The 14,377-nt window shown below is 52.1% G+C and overlaps 6 protein-coding genes across 6 annotated transcripts; 5 read left to right on the forward strand and 1 right to left on the reverse strand.

Moving 5' to 3' along the window:
- Positions 1 to 1,002: 1,002 nt before the first annotated feature.
- LTS14_000019 (uncharacterized protein) lies at positions 1,003 to 2,585 on the reverse strand (the record flags this gene model as incomplete). Its single annotated transcript, XM_064832734.1, has 3 exons — positions 1,003 to 1,666; positions 1,719 to 2,133; positions 2,189 to 2,585. 3 exons carry the CDS (start codon positions 2,583 to 2,585, stop codon positions 1,003 to 1,005), a joined length of 1,476 nt encoding a protein of 491 aa, XP_064699003.1.
- A 372-nt stretch (positions 2,586 to 2,957) lies between these two features.
- LTS14_000020 (uncharacterized protein) lies at positions 2,958 to 4,060 on the forward strand (the record flags this gene model as incomplete). Its single annotated transcript, XM_064832735.1, has 2 exons — positions 2,958 to 3,874; positions 3,931 to 4,060. 2 exons carry the CDS (start codon positions 2,958 to 2,960, stop codon positions 4,058 to 4,060), a joined length of 1,047 nt encoding a protein of 348 aa, XP_064699004.1.
- A 612-nt stretch (positions 4,061 to 4,672) lies between these two features.
- Positions 4,673 to 6,086, forward strand: LTS14_000021 (uncharacterized protein; the record flags this gene model as incomplete). Its single annotated transcript, XM_064832736.1, has 2 exons — positions 4,673 to 5,605; positions 5,670 to 6,086. 2 exons carry the CDS (start codon positions 4,673 to 4,675, stop codon positions 6,084 to 6,086), a joined length of 1,350 nt encoding a protein of 449 aa, XP_064699005.1.
- Positions 6,087 to 6,412: 326 nt separating this feature from the next.
- Positions 6,413 to 7,615, forward strand: LTS14_000022 (uncharacterized protein; the record flags this gene model as incomplete). The annotated part of the gene is made up of 1 exon (XM_064832737.1): positions 6,413 to 7,615. The coding sequence occupies one exon, from the start codon at positions 6,413 to 6,415 to the stop codon at positions 7,613 to 7,615; it is 1,203 nt and encodes a 400-aa protein (XP_064699006.1).
- Positions 7,616 to 7,867: 252 nt separating this feature from the next.
- On the forward strand, positions 7,868 to 10,002 carry LTS14_000023 (uncharacterized protein; the record flags this gene model as incomplete). The annotated part of the gene is made up of 2 exons (XM_064832738.1): positions 7,868 to 7,960; positions 8,080 to 10,002. 2 exons carry the CDS (start codon positions 7,868 to 7,870, stop codon positions 10,000 to 10,002), a joined length of 2,016 nt encoding a protein of 671 aa, XP_064699007.1.
- Positions 10,003 to 10,410: 408 nt separating this feature from the next.
- Positions 10,411 to 13,209, forward strand: LTS14_000024 (uncharacterized protein; the record flags this gene model as incomplete). The annotated part of the gene is made up of 1 exon (XM_064832739.1): positions 10,411 to 13,209. The coding sequence occupies one exon, from the start codon at positions 10,411 to 10,413 to the stop codon at positions 13,207 to 13,209; it is 2,799 nt and encodes a 932-aa protein (XP_064699008.1).
- Between the last annotated feature and the right edge of the window lie 1,168 nt (positions 13,210 to 14,377).

Here is a 14,377-nt window from a genome sequence, read left to right on the forward strand (position 1 = left end):
TTTGCTCGGTCGAGAGATATGTCAACTGGTCTGTAGTGGTTGTATTGAATGGGTAGCTCTCTCCATAGTAACGGTTCTCTAGAATGATGCCTATGCCATTGAAGGCTTCCATGAAGTAGTAGATGACTACAGTCGCTGCTTAGCGGGAAGTCAGGCGGAAGCCGTGGGACGAGCGTGAACTCACTGCCATTCTCTATGTTGGAGAAACGATTCTCAATCTGTGTCTCCCCTCCGATGTAGAGGAAGACTGGACCTCCAGGTTTGTAGTATGTGTCATCAAAGACGTAGCGCTGCTTGAAGGTCGCTGCGGTATGCGGTTCGTAGCGTGAACTGTTTGGGAAGTGATCGATCTATCGACCTTAGTAGCTGAAGGCCAGCCGTGATGCCATTCACGTACGAGCTGATCGAACGTATATGGCGTGTAACCTGGGCCGCTCTGGCGAGCTTTCAAGCCTGTGCTAGACTTGCCTCGCAGAACATGACTGGTAGCCGTAACTGCGCTGAAAGCGAGAGTAAAGATTGTACTGTACCTCATTGCGTCTTTGCATAGGTCGGCTGAAAGATGAAAAGATCGAAAAGTAGAACATGTCTTACCATGCGGTCGAGCTTTATCTCGCATTGCTCGTACCATTGCGTCGGTAACCAGACGTGCTGGTGTCCGCTAAGGCCTCCAGCAGAGCGAGCCATGTCACCTCACGCTGCAGTACTACGTCGCGATGGGCAGCTCGCAATACTTAAGTGGAGTAGTGATTAGCCTTGTGGTGTGATGATAGGAAACGGAGTTCGGTCTAAGATCAGACGAAGAGTTCCAGGAAACGATGCCGTCATGTGCCAAGCTTCCGGTGTGTGACGGACGATTAGTATTGCGACATTAGAGCCATTGGCATGGCTTTGACTAGGCTTATATGATACAAGATATGTACAGCAAAACACCATGTGCCTCGATAACCGATTCACTTCTGCAGAGTTGAGTTTGCTAAACAATATACCTTCGTGTCCGTACTATGTTTGTTCTGAAGCGGGTCTACTCAGCGCAGTAAAGGCTTGCTTACCAGGACCATCATGCACACAGCTGATCCACATGACCGACTCCATTATTGCTCGCATCTCGTCCCAGGATTCGATCCCAGGGTTGCTGCTCCACCACGCTTCTTGAATCCATGCTTCTCGTGCATCGAAGACGGTGGCGACGCCGACGACAACAAGCCATTGCAGCAGCGGACCACTTATACTCGACGTCTTGAACGAGGTAAGAAGCGCCCTGCAGAAGTGCGAAGCCAGATACTGAAGTTCCATCCGTCTTCCCGGCAACTGGAACGTCGCCGATAGGTACGCGATCATGCCCAAGCGTATGCATTCGGAGCTCAAATCGTCAGGAGTACACTTCAAGTCTACGAGACGTGATTGTATAGAGCTGAACCAATGCTGAAAGCTATCGCCGTCGAGCTTCTTCCCTCTTTCAAAGGCCTCATTGAGTAGGCGCGACAGGTAGCTCAGGTCGTCATAGATCTTGCATAGCTTTCTGTCGGTTTGTGGTGGCATAATCCCGAGATTAGCTTGAGCAATATTGTAGTAACGAGGGCCGACAAGGGCGCCACTCCAGCTAAGCTCGTCGCACGGGAAATATAGAGCACTCCCAGCGTGAGCAGACCAGATCAAATCCATACTGGGCTGTCAGTCAGGGAGAAATGTATTGTCTGAAAGGTCTGACAACTCACCTGCTCAGCTTATAATGCTTCTTGGTATTCCGAAGGAGAAACTTTCGACCGCCTCTCAACTCGACGATACGACTAAGACCAGCCAGGTGTTTCGCTGCTGCAGACTTGTCCCCAAATATGGCGGCAAGCATTGCCAGCGTTATGACGATATACAGAGTCGAGTCCGAGCATTGCGACTCAGGCCAAGCAAGCCTCACGTTCAGCAATACGATAGTCTGTCGGAGGCGGTACAACGTATCCGTTGTAAGCTGTCGTCCTAGCAAGAAGTCGTGCATGGCGGAGGATGAAAACAACACCGATGAAACAAACGCTTGGTCTGTGAACAGCCACGGTATGTAGGCACCTTCGACTGTCTTGAAGTCCACGCAGAGCTCGACCGGGTAAGCTCCATTCCTGAAGGCGCCATAAGCCAGAACTATAAGCGACGGTCAATACACGCCAGAATTTAGCGGACCACGAAAACAGCTTACAGTCAGACATGAGTCTCTCGGACTCGCTGCTGAGGTCGCCAGCCAGAGCAGTAAATCTTAGGCTAGATCTTTCTGGGTGACAATAATTCGCGTGAGCAGATGTTGACGGGCATGAATGAGCTGCCGCAGATAAGCAAATGGCTTGGTTTTGGTTGCTCTCTCGACGGATAGCGGCCGCGTTGGCATCATTCGGACACCAAGTCTGCTTTCTTGAATGCAGCACATTGGTATCTTCATGAGCTTCCTTCCGCTGATCTTTGGCCTTTTCCCGCATTGATCGACGTGAATCACCTCGTTTGTTCCGGCCTTTCATGCACTGGCTTCGGATGGCTTGTCGTTGTGACGGACTTGCGTTGCCAGATCCATCTTGAGCTACGAAGACTAAGTGCGAAGACATCTCGAGCATGGAACTTATGGCCAATCGATCCAAAGAAGTCGTCAGACTCAACCACATTGATGGCCATCTTGAGGCAGTCAAGACTTGGTGGAGTGGAGGAAGGTGCGATAGAGGTGTGAATCTCATCGAAGAATCGTTGCCTTGACCAGATTGACAACCTAAATAGGTATAGCGCGGGTCTGGGAAGCCTTGCACGGACATGAACCACTCCTTGGGCGTCGATACAATGATGCTCAAGGTTACGTTTGACCACACAGATGGCGACGGCACTAGAGCACAAGATGCGACTCCGTCCGTCATAAGGCTTAAGTATGCCACAAGCACGTCAGGTAGGAAATCGTGCCCTGCATCCGCTTCTACCATCCCTTGACGATGTCCTCGATCTCTATCGGTCCAGACGACCGCCCGCAGTTCACACGCTTTATCGAGAATCAGTTCAAGACTACACTCAAGCCTCCGCCGAAGGACCTGACTTTCAATGAGCAAACAGCAGTCATTACTGGTAGTAATGTTGGCATCGGGCTCGAATGTGCTCGGGTGATGCTTGAACATCATATCTCATTCCTGATCCTAGCCGTACGGAGTAAGGAGAAAGGCGAGACAGCCGCCAGACAAATGCGCCAGAAGCATGCTGGCGTCAAGATAGAAGTTTGGCCGCTGGACATGTTGGACTACGATTCCTGTCGTGCCTTTGCAAAGCGTTGCAATGAGCTACCTCGCCTGGATATCGCAATCCTGAACGCTGGACTTGCAAAGACGGCCTGGAACATTAATGATTCGACTGGTCACGAGGAAGTGTTTCAAGTCAACTATCTCTCCACAGCGCTCCTCAGCTTGCTCCTGCTCCCAGTGCTAAAACAGACAGCATTGATACGAGAGCAGCCAAGCCGGCTAACAATCGTATCTTCGTTCCTGGGATGTGTAGCCGCATTCAAGAACCGCGATAGTGTACCACTTTTGACCTCCTTCGATCAGCTTGATGGCAAGTTCGGCATTGCAGAAAACCAAGAGCGCTATGCGGTCAGCAAGACACTTTCGCTCATGCTCACATCTAAGCTAGGCGAAGTGATTGATCCGGCGGAAGTGATCGTCAACGCAGTCGAGCCTGGCTATACCAAAGGAACAGGGCTGCAGAGAGAAGTCAAGGGTGTGGTCTTCCACGTAATACTTCGGCTTCTGGGACTTGCAGCTCGCAGCCCACAGCAAGCTGCGTGGACCTACATCGATGCGGTTGGCGTGCAAGGCAAGGAGAGCCATGGCAGTTTCCTCATGAACTTCAGGAATATGTCGTAAGTCCGCGTACAGCTGTAAGTCATTCTTGAGCAGTTTGCTGATGCCGGGACAGCTACCCGTCGATGATGTACGAGCAGGAGGGCAGGCAGGTCGTTGAAAGGCTTTGGGAAGAGACTTTAGACGAGCTGGACTTCGCGAATGTCAAGGCAGTGGTGGGCGGGCCGGACAAGAATAAGAGCTGAAGGCTGGTCGGGTCAGACGGCATACTCCCGAGCAACTATGTCGTCCTCGTGCTTTGTTAGAATGCACCATATGTACGAGTCCGAGGTCGTATGCTGGGTATCCATGGGTTCTGTTGCTTCGGTCTCCCGTGGAGGGGTATTCGGCACCGATCTGTGCTGCTTCTGATCACGCGTCCGTGAACATATGCCGTTCGTCTGCAGTGCCTAGAAGTGACCTAGAGATGAGGCAGCTGATGTTGTGGGATGTGAAGACAACACTGCTTCTGGCGAAAGCTAGAAGTGCCGGAGACTCTTCCGTGATTTCAAGCTTTCCTCCTCCTTCCCATGATGCCGTTTTGGTGCTCATCACCGCTCTCCACCACAGCAATTGCTTATGGTACTGTTGCCGTCGCAGCCGGAACAGCGACCATGCGAGCTCGAGATGTGAAATTCGCTCGTTCTCGAAGCAAGACATAAGAATCATGGTAAGGTCTGCATTTCGAGTGCCGTAATTCAAACTCAAACTCAGCCCTTCTACCACCTCATCACTGCGACTTGTCCCTGACTCTGGGATACCTCCTAGCATAACTACTGATATAGGGAATTGTCTACTTAATAGACAGGATCTGTAACATGGTCTCGAACGCTAGCCCACCATTCTCCAAGATCTTGATCGCTGGCGCCGGTCCGTCTGGACTTTTACTGGCACTTTTACTTGCGCAGCACAATATACCATCTCTTGTGCTAGAAGCATGGCCTTGGCTCGATACACGTCTGCGAGCAACCCAGTATGGCGTTCCAGCGACACGCATCTTCAGACGGGCTGGTCTGCTTCCTGACTTCCGTGCTGCTTCGATACCGAAATTCCCAGCGATCTGCTGGAGGAGGGTAGCCGATGGAGAGAAGCTGGTGGAGATCGATATGAGCATAGTTGAGGACGAAGAAGACCGTATGACTGTGCTGCAGCTGGGAGAGATAATCCAGATCATGCATAAGCATTGCATGGACCCAGAGAAGGGCAAGGGCTTGATTGATATACGATTCAATCATCGAGTCACAGGAACTGGACAGGATAACGATCGAGCATGGGTAGATGTTGAGATTGGAGACAAGAACAAAGGCGAAGAGATGAGGGAAGAGAGAATACAGGCAGATTATCTAATTGGATGCGACGGTGCAGCCAGTGCAGTACGTAAGAGTCTGTTTGGACACGACTGGCCCGGTCAGACATTCGATTGCCGATTCATAGTTCAGAACGTCTTCTACGATGGTTTCGAGAAACACGGCTGGGAGGGTGGGAATTACATGGTGGATCCAGATCATTGGGGCCTCGTTGCTCGACGTGGCCACGGCGGGCTATGGCGAGTCACATATGGCGACCCTGTACCTGGTCTGACTGATGAAGAGTATCTCATACGTCGAGATTGGCACTTCAAGGCCATACTACCCGGTCATCCTGATCCGAATGAATACAGAATCGAGCAGACTAACATGTACAAGATCCACAATCGTTGTGTGAAATCTTTCCGCCAAGGTCGCATCCTTCTCGCTGCCGACGCGGCTCATGTAAGTACAATTGAAGGAGGGAATGGGTGTTGGCGATATGACTAGATGCTGACGATCTTCTCAGGTAAACAACCCCATGGGCGGCTACGGCTGTATGACAGCCTGCCTTGATGTCGGTGGACTGGCAGACTGCTTGATAGGCTACTACAAAGGCCTCGCAGACCAGAGCATACTCGACACCTACGCAGACGTGCGAAGAGGTATCTTCCTCAAGTACGTGGACGCCCGAAGCGTCAAGAACTTGAACAGAGTAGCCAAGACCGACCCCTGGACTGTGAAAGATACCGATCCTTTCTTTAAGATCATCGAGGAGCTCAACCAGGATCCAACGAAGCAGAAGCTGAAGGAGTTCTTAATGAAGACTAGCAGTATCGAGTACGACTTCACGCAGCACTACACGAAGCAAGCAGCAGTTGTAGATGCGAAGCAGGGTTCAGGGCAGGATTTGGAGCAGATGGATGTGCCAATGGTGGAAGTGTAAGGTCTCGGTGTCCTTGCGTCAAGGCGCTCATGATAATCATCAGTACGAATGCGAAAGTCAAGTTTAGTCAATATGCCAATGTGCAGCCGTCGACAGCTGCGTTGTGGTTCGCACTTGAATTTGCAAAAGAATGCATCGGTACGCATTTTGTTAGCTGTCACATCGTTGGCGAGTGTGAGCGGATTCGTCTGGGTTCCATGCATCATGCATGCATGCCACCTAGTGCCTGCAGTCACTCGTGTAACCCCGAACATCACACTGATGGCTTTTCAATACACATGAAATGCTCGACTGCATACGAGCTAGCAACGAAACCATATGCCGCCATGAATTGGTACCACACAAGTCGTTTGGCGTTCGAAGACAAAGTGCTGACTTTGCGAAAGGCAGCACCTTCGCAACAAATCAATATCGATTGCGGCCGACAACCTGGCCCGTCGTCAATCGACGAATCGTACTACCTCCCACCAGGAACGGAGCGTCAGCTAGCGAAGGACTTCGCCTTCCTCGCAGCTTGGCGCGATTTACCGGAGTGCGTAGCTGCAGCGACTCTGCAGCAAGGCGACGATGGATCAGGCTTGAAGATCCACATTGCAGCTAATGGACGGATCGACGAGTCCATTGAAACGAGCATCGCACGACCTTGTCCCTTACTTGTGCAGCGCGCAACCCATGGTGAGCTTAGACATATCTTCACGCGGCCGCTAAGCTTAAAACCCCTAGTGATCACGAAAGAGGCCTGTTTCGAGCAGTGTCTGACAGAAGTCAGCAGTCTCCACGTTCAGAGGATGAAAGAACGTCTGGGATGCGTGAATTCGTCCTCATACTCGAAGAGACGTTTTGGAGAGGCCGTGTCGTTATCGGGGAGGCTCGCAGCCTTGATAAAAGGCATTAAGGGTCGAAAGGCCACGCAGGCGACGGAAGGAAGGAAGGCTACGCTGCAGCTCATGGGCCGCCTGCTTGATATGATCCGGGTATGTGAACGTACCATACCGGGACATGAGACTTCAGCTGTCAGGAATGTGATTGTAGCATCGTATCACCTCTCAGTGGACGGTGTGTCCTTAGTTGGAAGACTCCAGGCACCGGGTGTGGATCCTGAAACTCTTCAGCGAAAGGAAGTTCGGCATGTTCAGGCCTTTGCCAACTACTATCGGATATGTGTATACTTCACCGCAGCCGCCCACTCGCATCGGACTATTTTCAGGAATACCAAGGTCATCGCCGTCCAAAACCACGAATGCGAACTATGGCGAGATATGAAGCACCATGTGCATGCGGAAATACAGCTACTTGTGTATCATGAGATGCACATCGTTCCCGATTCTGCATATGAGAAGGGCACATGTACTATCTCTGGCGTATCGGCAAGCCTCGAACGCATGGAGCAGGTCGTCGACGTTTCCGAGTTGGCACTGGAAAGTGAGCTAATACTAGACGTCGCTGACCCCAGGACTGGAATGACTTTTGTGCTACAGAACACTGCTGGCAAAAGTATCAGACTCGTTCTCCGGTGGCATGTAGAATGATGTGGCCCGATTTCTCATTCAATACGCCTGTCAAGTCGCATCGGCAATGAGATGGCTGCCATAGATAGAGAAGCTAAGTTGTTCGCTCTGCCGGCGAGTATGGTCGCGCAACATATGCATTTTGGTCTCATGGTCAATGCGTCCGTGATGTCATTTCTGACGCGCTTAGCTTCCATCACAACGCGACTCTCAAGAGCATCCTGGCGTGCCTGGCTAGGGCGATGATCTTGCTCGTCTAGATCGACGACGAACATGTCAGACGCTGGCATGAACGCAGTGGCGAGGTACGCGACCGCCATCAGCTCGATCGGAATTCGTTTGGGCGCCTACATCTTTCTACGTTGGGTACGTTCTGCTTATAACAGCGACCATTGCAGCTCGCTAACAGATCCTGTATTAGATCCCTGGTCCAGTCAGTATGGTCCTGAAGTCGACAACTTGATGGTCTGAACTGACCAGACCAGGGTTTCCCGCCAGCAATTTTCGCCTTATTGGCAGTCTATGTTCCTAGTCTCACCTACAACCTGACGCACACCTCGCCATACACTGTCATTGCGGATGAACTGGACATCGTGACCAAGGATGTTCCCGAAGCAGATTTCGACGAGGCGCACCCACAATATAGTGATGGTGTGGTCGCCGAGCCCATTCAAGAAATAGATGTCGAGGAGACGATCGTCCTCGAGGAGAAGCAACCAGAGGTCTTGAAGACTCTACTCACTGGACTACCAAGTCCAACGAGCCTTCTATGGAGTGCTATCAATTTCGCCGTCAATCTGGCTCTCGTCGCTATGGTCGCTGACTTCCTCTTCCGTGGCACTTACTTTCACCAAGCCCATGATCTATCGATGGCTAGGGTGGGCTATGTGTCTGATCACAGTGCAAAGATCCTCGTTCGCGAGCCGGACGCGAACAAATACCCGGTGACAGTGTCTTATCGATACGTTGATGCTCCATACAGCATGCTTCATGGAGGACGACCACAGAACACTGCATGGATTCCAGCTGGCAGCATTGAGTGGCTTGATGACCGCACCGATTTTACGGGGACGCTCGAGCTCAAGAGGCTTGCGTCGGACACTCGGTACCAGTGGGCCGCAAGCAACAATCAGACAGGCTACTTTGTTACTGCCCCAAGGACCGGGCACATCTCACAGCGGGTCGACTCAGCCGGCACTTTCACCTTCCTGCACACCTCGTGTCTGAAGAACAACTTCCCCTACAATCCATTCTCGCACACGCTCTCTAATCAAGGTCTACGATATCTTTCACAAGTACTGCCATACGTCAAAGCACAATTTATGCTCTTCCTCGGAGACTTTATCTATATCGATGTGCCGCGTCGTCATGGGAGTGGTCTAGCAGACTACCGCCGTGAGTATCGCCAGATTTATGCTTCTCCCGACTGGCCAGCGGCTACGCAGGAACTGCCCTGGATTCATGTGTATGATGACCATGAGGTAGCCAATGACTGGGATCGTAACACAACGGGCATCTTCAGCGCCGCATTCGACCCTTACACGCACTATCATACTTCTGTCAATCCGCCTGCAGTCAGAAAAGGCGAGAGCTATTTCTCCTTCACGCAAGGTCCTGCGACATTCTTCATGATAGATACACGCCGCTACCGGTCTCCGAATGATGCCACCAATGGCTCGGACCCTATCACTGGAGATGCTACGAAGACGATGCTTGGTGCACAACAGCTCGCAGATCTCTTAGCATGGCTGGAAGCACCGGTATCCAATGGAGTGAAGTGGAAGGTACTGGTCAGCAGTATTCCCTTCACCAAAAATTGGTGGTTCGGTGCACAAGACACCTGGCGAGGATATCTGGGAGAGCGTCAGGTCATCCTGGAAGCTATGTGGGATGTCGGTCTGCAGAGTGGTGATGTGGGCGTCATTGTTCTCTCTGGTGATAGGCATGAGTTCGCCGCTACTGCCTTCCCACCACCGCCGGATGGCAAAGAAGAGATCATCGGTCTTGGCCCCATAGGAGTGGGTGCCAATGCTCTCAACCCACGAAGTCCGATTTTGGCACCACAAGGCAATGGCAAACCTGGTCTGCTGACTCGCCGCAAACGCTGGCCTCTCTCTTCGACTGTGCATGAGTTCTCCGCCTCGCCGCTCAACATGTTCTACCTTCCCATTCGCACTTACGCCGAGTCGAGTACCAGCGAAGACTATCTTAGCGACGTCTGCATCAAATACATCCCCGATGGAAACAGTAAATTTGGCGCCGTCAGTATTAGCAATCCTAGAACGAGCGACCAAAGTGTGCTACATTATAGATTATTTGTGGATGGCTTGGAGAAGTGGAGTTATACTCTGACGAGTCCCCCAGAGACAGCAGGCGGGAGCAGGGAGAAGGATGCCATCTGGGGTTGAGGTATAGGAACAATGCATAGTGGAGCTTCTTCTCGTTGCCTAGTCGATGTGTAACATATTTTTCATTTTCGAAGTCGACCAAATGACAAAACCTCTTTACAAGGCCGGACTTGAGCCGACCATATTCGGACGGTACCGTCATTCGGGGCATGCAATCCTCGGTTATACTCTGCCCTGATCGGCTTAGAGCAAATAATGCTTATCCGACACGGCTTGCGCGGGTGTCGTTGTATTGTGGTCCGTGCTAAGTCGCAGGGACGGCATCCATGAAGGCACGTGCCGGCCATGTGCGGGGAATGTGTTATTCAGCTTCTCCCCTCCACTTGCTCTCGCTCGTTGTTCCATCCGGGTGCCCACCTTACCACCACAACGCCAGGAAGCTTGTGGAGATCTAGCGACGACAGCGCTATGGCGTATCCTTCGCCTGACGATGGGAGCGCAAGGCTTGGAGCTCCCCAGGACGTTATCGTCGACGATGAAGCCGCCCAGAAACGGGCACGAACTAATGATGCTAGTGGTGGTGATGCGACTTTGAGTGTCAAGTCGGAAGGCACTAATGGCCAGAGACTATACAGCTGTGGGAAATGTGCCAAAAGCTATGCGCGTCTAGATCATCTCAGCCGTCATGTTCGCATGCATACACAGGAAAAACCTTACCAGTGTCAGGTCTGTACGAAAGCGTTTGCGCGCGCCGACTTGCTGAAGCGGCATACCCTCGGCCACAGTAAGGACGATCCGCAAGCGAAACCGACCATGATACAGCATTCCCGCGTATCTCAAGCGTGTGAAGCATGTGCAGGGCTCCACCTGAAGTGTGAAGAAGAAAAGCCCTGTAAGAGATGTACCAAGAAAAACATCCAGTGTAATTTCACCACCGCCGCGTTTGGAGGACCTGATCAGATGACCCAGTCGCCACAGCAGAATAACTTTATGCATGCCCAGGACCATCAGACGCGATATGACAATATGCAGCAGCATTTGCATACACTGCCGCCGATGCAGCAGCACAACATCCACCAGCAGTCACAGATGCAATCTATTCAGCCAGCGCCCTCCATGCACCGATCATCCATGTCAGGGACTCATCCTAGCCAACTTCCGCCTATGCAGATGACGCCCACACAGATGTCGCCTCCTCAGATAAGCGCTGCTAGTACTACTCCTCAGCAGCAGAATATGATGGAAGGCACCATGATGCCTCCTCAACAGCCTGGGAACAACATGTTCGACTACCTAAGAGACAAGATGCTGCCACCTGGCAATAACGCAGCCCCGAACGGCGTGCAAGTGGTAGATTACCAGCAAACGGGTCCATGGACGCCCCGCGAGCTGTTCGACTTTGGTGTCGACACCAATATGGAGCTCAACGATCTTGATTTGACATTCCTCGATACATATAACAACGCCAATCCTTTCGACCTACGCACGCCATCAATTGGTTTTCCGACCTCGGGATCAGACATCATGCCGAGTTTTACGTCCGCTCCGGTGCCCCCAATTGACACGACTGCGCTGCCGAAAGCTTCCGTCTGGCGCTTCAGACCACTTTCAAAAGACTCGGGGTCCGCAGAACAAGCAAACTTGTCACTACCGACACCTACGACACTCGATATCGATCGACGTGTGACTTGCGAGCCACTATCGCAAACTTCGCGTGATAAGATTCTGGCCATGATCTTGAGCACTTGCAAGCCGAACAGCATACCACGAGCTGTCGCTTGCTTTCCGTCTATCAGCCTACTCGACAGTCTGTTCCAGTTCTCGTTGACCTCACCAGGCTCGCATGCGAAGCACTGGATCCACGCTCCGACATTACTGGCAGGACAGACTCGGCCCGAAGTACTAGCAGCTATTATCGCAGCCGGAGCTGTACTCACGCCCGATGCCGCTATTCGTAAGGTGGGTTACGCCATACAAGAGGCTATCCGTACTGCCGTCCAGGTCCAGCTGGAGGAAGACAATACCCTGATGCGAGATCTGCAGATTATGCAAGCTTCTCTACTGCAGCTTAAGATTGGCCTGTGGAGTGGCGACAGTCGCAAGATGGAACTTGCAGAGGGCTTTCAGCAGGTCTTGGTCACGATGGCTCGTCGTGGTGGCTTCTTCCGCCGTGGTACATACGAGCGCATTGTACCGTACGCGGAAGACAATGGCGAGGTGCTGCAGAGCAAATGGCGTCAATGGGTGCGGCAGGAGTCACGGAAGCGTTTCGCGTTGCACCTCTTCCGACATGATCTGGAAGCCTCCGTGTCATTACTGAGCAGTCCATTGATCTCGTATGCCGAGCTGTACCTTCCCTTGCCAGAATCGGAAATGCTTTGGCACTCGCCCTCTGCGGAGACATGGAAGGCGACATACATGCGTAGCCAAGCACCAAGACATGAGCGGCAGCCTTCGCTTGTTGACTGCTTACAAGATCTTGATATTCTTGCCATCAAGGACATCTATGTTGATCAGCGTCAAGCCAGCATGGCTCTGCTCGGCGCGGCCTGGCGCATGATCTGGGAATATCGACAGCTTGACTCGTCCATGAAGGACTACACCAGCCAGTGGTGCAATAGCAATCTGCTCATGGCTTCGAGACATGCTGAGCTCACGAAGCTGCTGCAATGCTTCCGTGTTAGCTCGGTCGAAGATGCCAAGGTCACGCTCATACTTGAGCTGCTACTCATGCATTTGCACATGTCTCTGGACGACGTCCATCTTTTCGCCGGCGTCGAAGGCGAAGAAGAAGCTCGACGAGTCTACCCGTCCCTGGTGCAGTGGACCCGTACCAATACAGCGCGGCAAGCATTATGGCATGCCGGCCAAGTGATACGCGCAGCTCGCAACCTTCGTCAGGGTCTGATTTGCGACTTTGCAGCCATTGCGGTCTATCAAGCCTCCTTAGCTTTCTGGTCCTATGGCATCATCACCCGCAGTACTGAGCCAGGAGCGATGCTTAATAATTCGGTGACAGCCTGGCTGGATGCACCCGACGATAGTGGTGTTCAGCGATGGATCATCAATGGGAAAGGTAGTGCAGCTATCAGGACTTGGGTCGGAAAGCCTCCCAGTGAAGGTTACGCGTTAGTTGGCGGACCCGATGAAGTTGTCTCGGCCGCTGTGCAGGTCATGCGGAGGAATCATTATGAGACTAGGTCGCCGCCTCTGATTGATAATCTTATCAATATGATGGAAGGCCTGAGGAAGGCCACAAGGACTTGAAAGAAGTGCGATGATCGATGATTGAGTGTCGAATGACGTCGACATATCTACTACAGATATACGAAGTGATCGATGCTAGAAGTGGCGATGCATGGCATTGGTCGGTTGCAACAACTCGATCGGCTGTAACTTGTACGATGGGGTGTACCGTGCAGTGAGAGCCACTTGATAACAGTCATTGATTGGCCTTGGGAACTTGATCGGATCTACATCTGATCGGAATGCCACAAGAATTTCGATCTACCGAGCATGCCGAAACACCGAAAGGAAAGCAGAGGATTACATCCGAATGTATCCGCCGAAGTTCCGGACGCCATGCCGTGCCGACCTCAACTCCCCACTTGCAGAGCTCGTCATATCTAGCAGCTACTTCACGGTCAGTGTTTGTACTGGCTTTGGTGTATCAAGCTTGTTACACTTACAGTGGCCACGGTCGGGCCTTATCCTCCAATGGACTGGGCGTGAGTGGCGGCGATGGTGGCAAGATTGAAATCTGCGCTGGCGAATATTGTTGGATTCTCTTTGAGGTGGGCAGTTGAATTGAAGCATGGCGTCTTGAGTTGGGGGAGCATGGTGAAGCTGGGCTTGAAGCGGGGGATGGGATGCGAATTACTTCGATCTCGCCTTCCATGCCTTTGACTGCTTCCTCGATGCGGAGGAGGAAAAGTGAGGCACGGGCCGTTGGGTTCGAGACCCGGACAATGAGTTGCTGTGTGGCAGACATTGTGATGAGGTGGTTGAGTCGATTGCGGAAAGTCGATTGATTGGTAATTGTTGTAATGGTTGGGATGACTGTACGAGTGAATGTTGGTCGAAGATGCTGCTTTTACTACTGCCTGATTATGCTGGACTGTGCTGATAAATTTGAAAACCTGGGATCTACGAGCTCATATATATCCTCGATATCGCAGCTCCGTGCTCAGTAACATCGACGACTTGCGCACAACGGGGGCTTGCGCGTGGCCGCCTGCTTTGGGCCTCAAGATAGCCACAATGTCGCTCGTATCGTGGCCCCTGCCTCGTGGTAGACACGTGTGGAAGACACGACGCTGTTGTCAAGAACGCCGTCAATATTACAGAACATTCTACCTCGCCAACTTTCACCATGTCTTGGTTCCTTCTAGGCATTTCGGGCACGTTTGTAGGTCTCTTCTGATCGAGACATGGT

The sequence above is a fragment of the Recurvomyces mirabilis genome, assembly GCF_035927965.1.
Source record: "Recurvomyces mirabilis strain CCFEE 5264 chromosome Unknown scaffold_1, whole genome shotgun sequence".
In the NCBI taxonomy this organism is placed as follows: domain Eukaryota; kingdom Fungi; phylum Ascomycota; class Dothideomycetes; order Mycosphaerellales; family Teratosphaeriaceae; genus Recurvomyces; species Recurvomyces mirabilis.